Source organism: Archocentrus centrarchus, chromosome 19, assembly GCF_007364275.1.
Source record: "Archocentrus centrarchus isolate MPI-CPG fArcCen1 chromosome 19, fArcCen1, whole genome shotgun sequence".
Taxonomy (NCBI): Eukaryota; Metazoa; Chordata; class Actinopteri; order Cichliformes; family Cichlidae; genus Archocentrus; species Archocentrus centrarchus.
In genome coordinates this window covers 27,121,862-27,132,864 of record NC_044364.1, presented here as the reverse complement: position 1 = coordinate 27,132,864, position 11,003 = coordinate 27,121,862, and the positions used below count along the sequence as shown (strand labels likewise).

At 43.9% G+C, this 11,003-nt stretch overlaps 1 protein-coding gene across 2 annotated transcripts in view; it reads left to right on the top strand.

Annotated features, from left to right (window-relative positions):
- The first annotated feature begins 2,897 nt into the window (after positions 1–2,897).
- The window catches only part of srcap (Snf2-related CREBBP activator protein), a 36,031-nt gene continuing 27,925 nt past the window's right edge, over positions 2,898–11,003 (top strand). The window contains exons 1-5 of one of the 2 annotated variants that reach the window (XM_030754541.1): positions 2,898–3,102; positions 4,487–4,563; positions 5,582–8,520; positions 9,160–9,201; positions 9,469–9,732. In XM_030754541.1, coding sequence (XP_030610401.1) covers positions 5,821–8,520; positions 9,160–9,201; positions 9,469–9,732 — 3,006 coding nt within the window. In that variant the 5' untranslated portion in view covers positions 2,898–3,102; positions 4,487–4,563; positions 5,582–5,820. The remainder of the gene's footprint in view (positions 3,103–4,486; positions 4,564–5,581; positions 8,521–9,159; positions 9,202–9,468; positions 9,733–11,003) is intronic. The other variant, XM_030754542.1, reaches the window with a different exon arrangement.

Sequence of the window (11,003 nt, the reverse complement as noted above, 5' to 3'; positions counted from 1 at the left end):
ATTTATTTACACCTTTTAATAATATTCATGGGATCATTGGATGGATGGATCATTTATTAACAGGCGTACTCAACATCATATGGCTGTAACAGGTTTTGTGGCTTCATGCAGATTTTTTTTTTTGTCAAAAAAACAATTTGGTTTCATGAATAGTAATAAAAAAAAGAATCATTTGCCAAATAATAATGTGATATTCTTTTTAATTGAAGAAGACAGCATATACTTATATAAACATTTTTTGGTAGCTTTAGTAATCATTTCTGCACTTTCTGATATAATGTTTTAAACATAACACATGCTGTCATGCAGAAAGTCATTTACACTGGAATTACTCCCTTTGAGGTCTCCACAGTGGATCGTCTGCTTCCATCTCCCCCTATCCCAGCATCCTCCTCTGTTACACCATCCCTCTGCACGTCCCTGCATCTGTGAATCTCCTCTGAAGTCTTCCTCTTTCCTCCTGCCTGGCAGCTGCATCCTTTATCCAACATGCTCCCATAAAAGAGTATTTGTCCCCTTTCCCTATTTATCACGTTTCAGACTATCAAACAAATTTTAGTATTAGACAAAGATAACCCGAGTAAGTACAAAATGTAGTTTTTAAGTGATTAATGGAACAAAGCGATCCAAATCTACCTGGAACTATATGAAAAAGTCATTGCCCCCTAAACCTAATAACTGGTTGCAATACTTGCTGCCAAGGGCAGGAAAGCATCTCAGATTTATATCTGGATTTTGATTGGGCCACTCTAAAAACTTCAGTTTGTTTTTTGAGCCATTCAGAGGTGGACCTGCTGGTGTGTTTTGGATAATCATCCTGCTGCATAACCCGTGAGCTTCAGGACACAAACTTATGGCTGGACATTCTGCTTCAGGATTCTCTGGTAGAGAGCAGAATTCATGGTTCCATCACTTACAGCAAGTCATCCTGAAGCAGCAAAGCAGCCCCAGACCATCACATTACCACCATGTTTGACTGCTGGTCTGATGCTGTTTTTATGAAATGCTGTGTTAGTTTATGCAGATGTAACGGGACTCAAACCTTCCAGAAAGTTCAGCTTCTATCTTGTCAGTCCATAGAACATTTTCCCAGAAGTCTCGGGGATCATCCAGATGTTTGGTGGCAGATGTGAGACAAGCCTTTGTGTTCTTGTTGGTCAGCAGTGGTTTTCTCCTTGGAGCTCTTCCATGGATGCCATTTTTGCCCAGTCTCTTTCTCATTCCTCAATTATGAACTCTGACCTTAACTGAGCCAAGTGAGGCCTGCAGTTCTTTAGATGTTGTTCTGGGTTCTTCTGTGACCTCCTGAATGAGCTGTTGATGCACTCTTGGAGTAATTTTGGTAGCCAGCCACTCCTGGGAAAGTTCCCTACTGTTCCAGGTTTTCTCCATGTGTGGATAACGACTCTTACTGTGGTTCTCTGGAGTTCCAAAGCCTCAGAAATGGCTCTGTAACTCTTTCCAGATTTTGTTTCTCGGCTGGTTCTTTAGATCGTGGCGTGATGTATTTCTGAGATCTTTTAGCCTGCTTCACTTTGTGAGACAGGTTCTATTTAAGGGATTTCTTGATTCAGCAGGTCTGCAGTAATCAGGCCTGGATGTGGCAGTGAAACTGAACTCAGCTTTCCAAAAAAAAGTGGTTACTCAGTTTATTTGTGATTTAACAGGGAAAGCAATTACTTCTTCACAAAGGGCCAGATAGGTTTGGATACCTTTTTCCATCCATCCATCCATCCATCCATCCATTCGCTTCCGCACATCCTGTTAAGGGTCGCGGGGGGGCTGGAGCCTATCCCAGCTGTCATAGGGCGAGAGGCAGGGTACACCCTGAACAGGTCGCCAGCCTGTTGCAGGGCCAACACAGAGGGACAAACGACCTTTCACACTCACATTCATGCTCTCATTCACACCTATGGGCAATTTAGATTAGCCAATTAACCTAACCCCAGTAAGTGCATGTCTTTGGAATGTGGGAGGAAACCGGAGTACCCGGAGGAAACCCACGCAAGCACGGGGAGAACCTTTTTCCCCATTCATAAATTAAATCACCTAAAAATGGCATTTTGTATTTACTCAAGTTATCTTTGACTAATATTAAAAATTTGTTTGATGACCTGAAACGTGTGACAAATGTGCAAAAAGCAAAGAAAGGAAGGGGAAAAGTACTCTTTTCACGGCACTCTATCCACTATCCCTCTTCCACACTCTTATTAATAACCCAACATTTAAATGCCCAGTTTGGCACATTTACTGTCCAATATTAATTTTATCTGAAGAAACCCATCTTCTGTTTGCATAAAGCTTTTAATACAGCGTTTTTAGTCATTTTAATTATTTCCAGGTATATTAAATATAGCATGTTATGTATAATTACACTCACAATCGTACAGATAATCACTTACACATAAATTTCACATGGGAGTATATTACAAACATCAGCCACAATAGCAAAATGGATGTTTTATGAATGATGAAACATTTAAATGACCAAGAAATAAGTTATCCACTTTTTATTAGTAACTATCAATTAAATCTTGTCTTAAATTTGATATAACGCCATATGATCACATAAATACAAAGCGAAAATACTTTTCACTAAATGTAAACAAACGCTGACAGGAAAATGTAAACTGTTTTACTGTCACAGTGATGATATAATCCTCTTTACTACTTGAATAATCCAGAATAAGACGATTGAAGGGCACCATTTTTTCAAGCAAACCGCAGTAAATGAATTAAATTGATTCCTCTCTTTGTTAATCGCTTGACAGCGCCGGTAAATAACAAACCATCACCAATGTCAGCATTTCAAGTGGCGCGCTTGACGACTTCTCGCGAGATTTCAGGTCGCTCTGTACTTTGTCAGCAGCGGTCCTCCACCATTTCGCTGCGTAAAGTCTCCTCCCCGCGACCGCTACATTCTGCGCCGAAACCCAGTCTCTCCCGGTCCGTAATTTAACTTCTTCCCACAGACCTAGGGGTACCTCGTTGGGTACCGGGAGACAGTTTGGATCACTGGCATTACGGATTGAGTGCGATTTTTCGCGGATGACGACTCCTTCAACGAGAATTTAGTAAAAGAAAATTGGTCGGAAATTTCAGGTAGGTGGGAACTTAAGATGGCGGCCTTGAGAGGGAGGGGGGAAGGAGGAAGTAAAGGGGGATTCGAGGGGGGGTTGTGAGCAGCGGAAGGGCACAATGAGACTGCGTTTCGTTTGGTGGTTTGATTTCAGTGGACTGAGATTAATTCTGTATGTACTGCACTGAACAAAAACAGGACCCCAAAATATTAAACAATGTCATGGAATAGATTCGGACACAGACTGCGCTAAAAGGAAAAAACCTGACGGATCAGCCGTCACTTCCGTGCGGTCGCTTTTAAAGAGCGATCCGTGGGGACTTAGCGATCCCCCTTACGTCCCCCGTGTAATCATTGCAAAATTTATATGGAACTTTCTGACACTGTCTTTTAGGCATTTTTTATATTTAACTAACAATTGATCCTTATACATTTTTAAAACTAAATAATTTAAACAAATCTATTTTCTCAAAAGAGGATTTGACCCCACGCCATGACGTCACGAGTGATTGTCTCCCCCTCCCTCTGTAGTCCATGCAGAAGCGGCTTTTAATGCGAGTTTTCGGATGTTTCGGGGGCTTCTTTTCGGTCCTCAACGTGAAGCAACACATTCAGATGTATCGGCATAAACTGGCTTCTTTGAAGCCGGAGCATTACATAACTGCGGGTGGGATGAGGGGCGCCTGCGCGTCAAATGAACGCACCCTACTAACTAACTCTTCTAGCTGGCTAGTTAGCAGCAGGCTTCCCCCCATTTAACTGTTATTGCAGGAGCTAACGTTAGCTAGTTAGCCAGGCAGGCAGCGAGCTAACCGGCAACATTAGGCGTTAACCTCTGAATTGTGTGGGTTTTATGAAGCTTCCCGAGCTGCCGCTCTCATACGGGAACGGCTCAGATTTCACAGTATCACCGCTGCCACATCACTACTGAATAAACAATTTCTTGGTCATCTTTAACCCCCATGTGGCGACAGGTGCTCACGATTTAAATAAAAAAATCAGTCACGAGAGCTCGGATTGAATGACTGATTGGAGGCCCGCGCGCTCGGTCGCCGGCTTTTAGCGCGAGAGCGCGTGCTGCAGAAATCCTAACATCTTCCTGTGGGCGACTGCAGCAAATGCAACCAGGAGCTGGCTGTTTTTTCATCACCGCCGCACACACACCACAGTCCGAGCAGGAGTTGGCTAGCCTAGCTGTCCGCTCCTGACATGACATGTTACTCACGATCACTCACGTTCATATATCTGTGTTTACTAACTGCAGCGTCTGATACAGCTGCTTTCTGTAGCTGCTGGAGTTGCAAGACCACTCATTTTCAGCACTGGAGTTACTAATAGTGAGTTTAAACTGCTCATTTGCTTTAAATAATAAAGTTACCATCCGGTTTCTGTCCCTCACTTCCTCAGAATATGTGGAGGGGACCCTAATTTCAGCATCCTGGAAGTAGAAAGCACTGAAGATCTGTGTCTTACACCACAAACAGGTGAGAAGCTGCTGCTATGCACACACATCTTTTCAGAAGTGACTTTAATATCATGTCTAGTAATTATTTATGACTCGCTTATGGAGTCGGTTTTATTTTTGGTATTTAGCTGAGCATCGTCTGCACATTTAAATAAAGTATTACCACCTACCGCCAAAAGATTTATATAATTATTTTTAGCAGCAAACACTTATTTTACTTGGTCCCCATCAAATGGCAAAGCATATGTATGTTATTAAAATAAACACAGCAAAACTGTGCCATAAAATTTTTGCATTTAAATATTCCAAGCTTCTTATAAGTGGAAGCTAAGGTACTGTGTACTGCAGTAACTGTTATTTAACTAGTGTAGCTGCTATTCAAGGTTATAGTCTTTGGTTTTCTGTAGGGATGCATCCATATAGCAGCATGTTTCTTTTTGGTATGTGGTATGTTTTACTTTCCCTTTCTTTTGTGTGTGTGTGTGTGTGTATGCATATGTATATTTGTGTGTGTGTGTGTGTATAAAAATGCATTTATTTATTTGTAGACATATTCTTTAAGCTTTTTTTTAAAAATCTACTTACATTATATATGCATTCAAATTTGTAGATCGTAGTGGAAAGATAAGATAAAGATTTACTTTATTTATCTCAAAAGTGGGTGAAGTCCTTTATCACAGCAAACAAACTGTAACCACATGGCTTAAATACGTACTGCCATATATATCTCCATAAAATACATCATGTTAAAAGAACTATATTAGTAAGGTAAAAAACTAAAATCAAAATAGTTTTCGTATTAAGAAAAGTATTTTACACATTTTATGGTTCAAAGAAATATGTAGAGCTGTAGTTATGTTTAAAGCTGGCATCACCACACCATAAATACTGAGGACTTTTATTGAAAAATTTGAGTAATTCATGACTTCACTGCAATTCTAACGGTTTTCAAAGGATCCAGTGGGCCAATTGGGACCCTTTGGAGGGCTAATTCATGGTTGGCACCCCTGTTAACGGCCTGTGTCTCCCCATCACAGGTGCAGTGTGTAGCCGGGGCAGCACAGAGGAAGGACACTCTGGGGAGGAGGCGGCGCGGCAGCACGCCTCTCCGGCTGTGGATGTGCTGGGTGGCAACCCCCAGGCTGCACAGAATGTGGCTGGGGAGTCACCTCGGCATGCTCCGCAGCCGGTCGCAGCTGCCCCGCGCCCAGTTCCTCCGTTCACCGATCCGTCCGCTGTGCCGCTGCTGGAGAGCAGCACCCCAGCTTACGCCAGCATGGAGAAAGTCCCTCCGATCACTTTGCTTGAGACTCTCCCGATCAGTGGCAACATCATCTCAGAAGAAAGCACCGTCGGAGTTGCGAGATCTTTGCCAGCGTCCCTCACTGAGGACTGCAGTTCCTCTGCTGAGATGCAAAGGCTTCCAGCTTCCCCTTGCCCTTCTCTCCCCTCACAGATTGACAAAACAGTGCAAGAGCTGCAATACGGGTCACAAACTGATAAAGAGAAAAGCCACTCAAATAATCAAACAAACCAGCTTCCTCAAGAAGGTGCTGGCCTTGTGGTTATTACGGGAACAAAGGAGAAACAATCCATCACCTTGGAATATAAACCGGAGACTGGAACAAATACGGAACTTGGTGGAAAAGAGCACACAGGAGGGAATATTCTCCCACAACAACCCAAATCCCAGATCTGTTTCACAGCCTCATCTTTCCCTGTCCAAGATGTCTCGGAGCATGGGGCTGTGGAGCAGTCCGACAGGGCTCCACCTGTCCAAACAAATCAACGGAGCCATATACCTCCATCAGGTGCTGCAGAGCAAGCAGGGGGTCTCCAGGACTCAGTGTCACCTGCAGTCCCTCTGTCCTCAGCTGAAAATAGAGAGATTAAACAAACTGACCTGTCAAAAACACAACCTAAAACTATCAAGGGGATCTCAACTAATGCTAGAGATGTGCAGAAAGCAGCTTTTTTGGAGTCAGTTGAACACATTGGAACACAACCTCATTCAGATGAAATACTTGAGGCCCCAAAAGCAAGTGAACTGCTCCCTGGATTATACACTTCGACTGGAAAAGGAATCTTGGCATCCAGCTGCGGTCCCCTTGAAGGAGCGCAGGTGGAGAGTAGCATGAGCAAAGAACATACTCACTCGTCAGGCTTCGCTGTGCTGCAGGAGGCTTCCTCAAAACCCTCCACCAGACCCCCTCAGTTTGACACGGGCCTAGTTGTTTCGCTGCAGTCGGGGGAGGTTGTAAAAGCTGAAACATCTCACACCTCTGACCAAGTCCCCTCCACAGAGCTGATTGCAGAGCTCGTGCATTCTGCCGATGCTCAGGAAATTGTAGTTGTCAGGGAGGAGGCTCATATCAGCGGGGCCTGGCCTGGCGTGCACCTGAATCAGAGTTACCTTCTGCAGCGAGAGGACGGCAGCGTCTGCGAAGCCGCCATTGTTAATGAGCTGACTTCGGAGATTTCTGATGGGGAGCCGAAGCTGTACACGGGAAGTGTTCAGACGCAGATGGAGCTGGACTCTCAACCTGTGGAAGTGTACGAGTTCTGTGGTCTGGTGGAGGAGGTTGCAGAAGAGACGGTCTGTGGCAGTACTGCTGCACAGATGGCTCATTCTCCAGCATATGAGGTGAACTTATTCAACGCTTTACTCGAAAACTCTGAGGATCTCGAAACATCTATCCACACAGTTAATGAAAACAACACCATCATAATCGCCCAGCAGCCCTTGCCTTCATCGAGTAATGTAAATCAGGATTGCTCTAGCAGTAACATCCATAATCTGTCCATACAAAACGCAAGCGTAGCCGGAGTCGAACAGCATTTGGTGCTAGGTGCTAACCAAGCTGTCGAAGTGGCACACTCAAGTGGGGTTTGTTTAGTTGAAGTAGCAGCGGTTACAGCTGACTCATTCACTCTTGAACAGGTGGACACCAGCGCACAAATTGGGACACTTTGTTCACAGGTCAGTGCAGACCAGACAGAGGTGAGTGGGTCTGCTGTACTTCAAACCGTTTCCCCAAAACAGGAAACGGGAGCAACAGCTGCTTCTTTATCTCTCTTATCCCCAGTTGTTGCGGTTACCGGTGAGAATTTGGTGATGCAGGCGCCTGTTGCTGTCTCAGTTTCTCATATAGGAAACCAGCCCTCCCTAATTCAGACCCCAGGAGTCACTGTTGTAAGTGCCGCAAAGCCTGAGGTCTGTGTTTCTGCTTGCCACGGGACCAAAGAAACCCCCGCTGTGACCGAAACGCCATCACAGACTGTTCAGAATGTCGCCGTGCCCTCAGTAACCAAGTCAGAGACTTTCCGTTCCACCTCTGGCATTATAAATCCAAAGCTGCTCCTTCTCAAACCAGGAGAAACTCCTCTCCTGAAACACCCACCCTCCTTTTCAGTGTCCAAGCAACAGAATGCAGACGGCAGCCTGGCCAATGCCCACGGCTCCTGCTCCTGGTCTGGCACAGCGTCTGAGGAGTGCCTTCCCCAAACTGTCTCCGGTCTGAGCAGCCACAGAGATCAGACGCAGTGCTCTGTCAATAAAACTTCAGTGGCGGCAGCAGCAGAAGGGGCTCTTGTCAAAGTAGAAAGCGGTGATATTTCTCTTCAGCCCAATCTGGCTGCATCTGCCACCCCCTCAACTTCTTCTGCAAGCAAACCTGTGGCCTTAACTGTTAGCAAAACTTCATCTCGAGATGTTTCCACCACAACCACTACGCTTCACACCCCGGACATGCTCACAGCGGCAGTCGCAGCGTCCACCAGCCCCGGGGACCCCGTCAGCCAACTTGATTCGATCTACGGGGAGGAAGAGAGTGAGGACACTGAGCACGATGAACCTGCAGGAGAAACGGAGGTCCAGGAGGGCAACTTGGGACAGGTTAGCAGCCCAGAGGAAGGCAGTGACGACGAACCTGACGGCGAAAAAAGTGAGATGACCAACCCCAGCTCGCCATGCAAGGTATTAAATCCATTTTATCAAATAAGAAGCCATAGAAAACACTGAATACATTAATAAAGGAGGGAGCAATTTATAAGCACAGCAACATGACAGTGAAGCTGAAGCATTAAGAGTTAGTCCTTGAATGCCAAGGTAAGGCAGGTGTCTGCAAAACAAGAGCATAACTGAAGCAAAATCAGTTGATAAATGTTAAACCTGCATCTGGACATCTTGTTGTTGTGAATAAGAAGATATAAACTGTTTATCAGGTGTTCATTTGTGCATCTATTTATTTATTTATTTTTTTGTTCTTTTAATCCAAATGAGCAGCTTATGAGTTTCAGTTGAGAGGTTTTCTTCCTGACTGAGTATGACAGAATATTTTTTTAGTGATGTGCAACACTTTTAGTGTTGGTGAAATCATTTTTCTGAGCTGTGAATCAGTCCTGAGGAGAGGTGTTAATATTTTATCTTGGCTAAGAACAAAAACAATCAGGTATGCTGGCATGTTTTTTTGTTTTTAATTTTAAAAAAGGGCTTCACTCTGCATGTAGTCCATCTTTAATGCAACACATGTGTGTACAGTGTTTTTTTTTTTTTATTATGTAGTGATTAATTTCTTTTAAGTTGGCCGCATGCTAAGCCATGTGTGTTTTCCAGCATGGGCAGAGCAGGACAGACAGAAAGGCACTGTTTCTTAAGGTAAGTGGTGGTTGTCAGACATCCAGACAGGCTCATTTTAACAGGACATTCATGAGCAGCAACTCTTTCATGATTGCATGAGGAGACGGCTGCCACAGACTCACTCGTGGCCAGTTTATGATTTGCTTCCTAAACACTTACACGCTCTAATCCATTTCATGCATGATGCTTTTGTCTTAGTGGAACTTGTGCTCACACCTTCTTCTGATTATTTTCTAAAACAAAACAGCAAAAAAAAAAAATTCATCCCTCTCTCTTTGCTCTCAGGTACGCCAGTGGATTGCCGACAGGGTCACGGCGAATTCTTCTCCCGTCTCACCTTCCACCTCCTCCTACCCCGGACCCTCAACCACACTTGACTGGGCCACACCACGGCGAGAGAGGTCCTCACCTCTCCGGGGTCCCCATGGAAAGTTTGTTTCGCCTTCCTCTTTCGGTGCCTACAGCTCATCATCCTCGCCATCGGACCAAGCCACCTCTCAGCGGTCCCGCAGCGAGCGTCACACCGACATGGCAGAGCTAGCGAAACATGTGAGTGAGGATTGTTTACGATGTTCAGCGTTTCTTCCACAGGTCCTCTGGGCCAGTCATTCAGTCTCTCGCTCCAGCTTTCTCTGTAGTGTCTGCCTCTCTAGCTTTTTAACTGTTCTGACTGCATCTAAAAAAATTTTTAATTATAGTTTAAATTATTTTAGTGTTTTTTTTTTTTTTTTTTTTTTTTTGGTCCCTCAAAAACCAGTCAGAAACCTTATGAATTTGGAAAGTGTGTATGAATCGGTGCTTTTCAGCCTTTCAGTAAATCCTCAAATTGCAGAAAGTAATTGCACGTTCAGAGATTATTTGCGTTGTGCCTGATGCCTTTTAACGGGCTGCTCCAGGAGTCTGAACTGTAAATAATCAAAACAAATCTCTTTGAATGGCACAATGTGCATTTTCAAACCTTCTGGAATCTTAAGAGAGAAAATTGGACCCTTTTCCTTAAAAACCTGTTTCAGTTTAGTGAACGGATGCAACTTTTGATCCTAATCAGCTGTCAGCCAGTTAAGTAATTGTTATTTTATGTTGGCTTTGAGTAATTCAAGAAAAGCAAAGCAGAAAGTACCAAAAAAATAGCAGCTTTAAAGACTCCCCTGACATTCTTTTATCTTTGATAGCATGCTTTGCATGATTGCTGGGTTATGCTGGAGAGCTTTGCTGTGAACAACCTTTAGAAATTGTTGTGTTCAAGTGTTAAATACACATCTCTGCCTCTCTTACCATTTGCCTGAGTTATTTTTTGGGAACATCATGAGTTTAATAAGAAACCGATACTGAATTAACACCCGATTCTTGATGTGGGGCAGAGAAAGGAGTTTAGTTATGAAACACAGTTGGCGGTTAAGTGAAGTGCTGCTGATGAAGGTCAGTGTGTGACAAACGGCACAAAGCAAAGAAAAGTGTGGAATTAAAATGGATAAAAAGGTGGAACATGCTGCAGCCTTGTGACTGTGTGAGAACAATAAAACGAAAGTGTGGAGAACAGCTTCTCTGCTGCAGTTTGAGCGCCAGGGAGAGATACTGTTATCTAAAATGTTGCACAGGTGCGGCTCTTCTGAAATTAAACAATTATTTTCTCCAAACGATGAGAGCTGTTCTGCAGAGTATTGTTTGTTAGCAAGAGTTTGGCTGCACAGATAATTATGACGTAATGAATCCAGAGTGCATCCAAACAATAGATGCAAGGAGAATTTTATTTTTTACGCCATCCTGGAGCCTGACACCACCATGGTGTGTTTTTTTTTTTTTTTTTTCTGGAGTTTTAT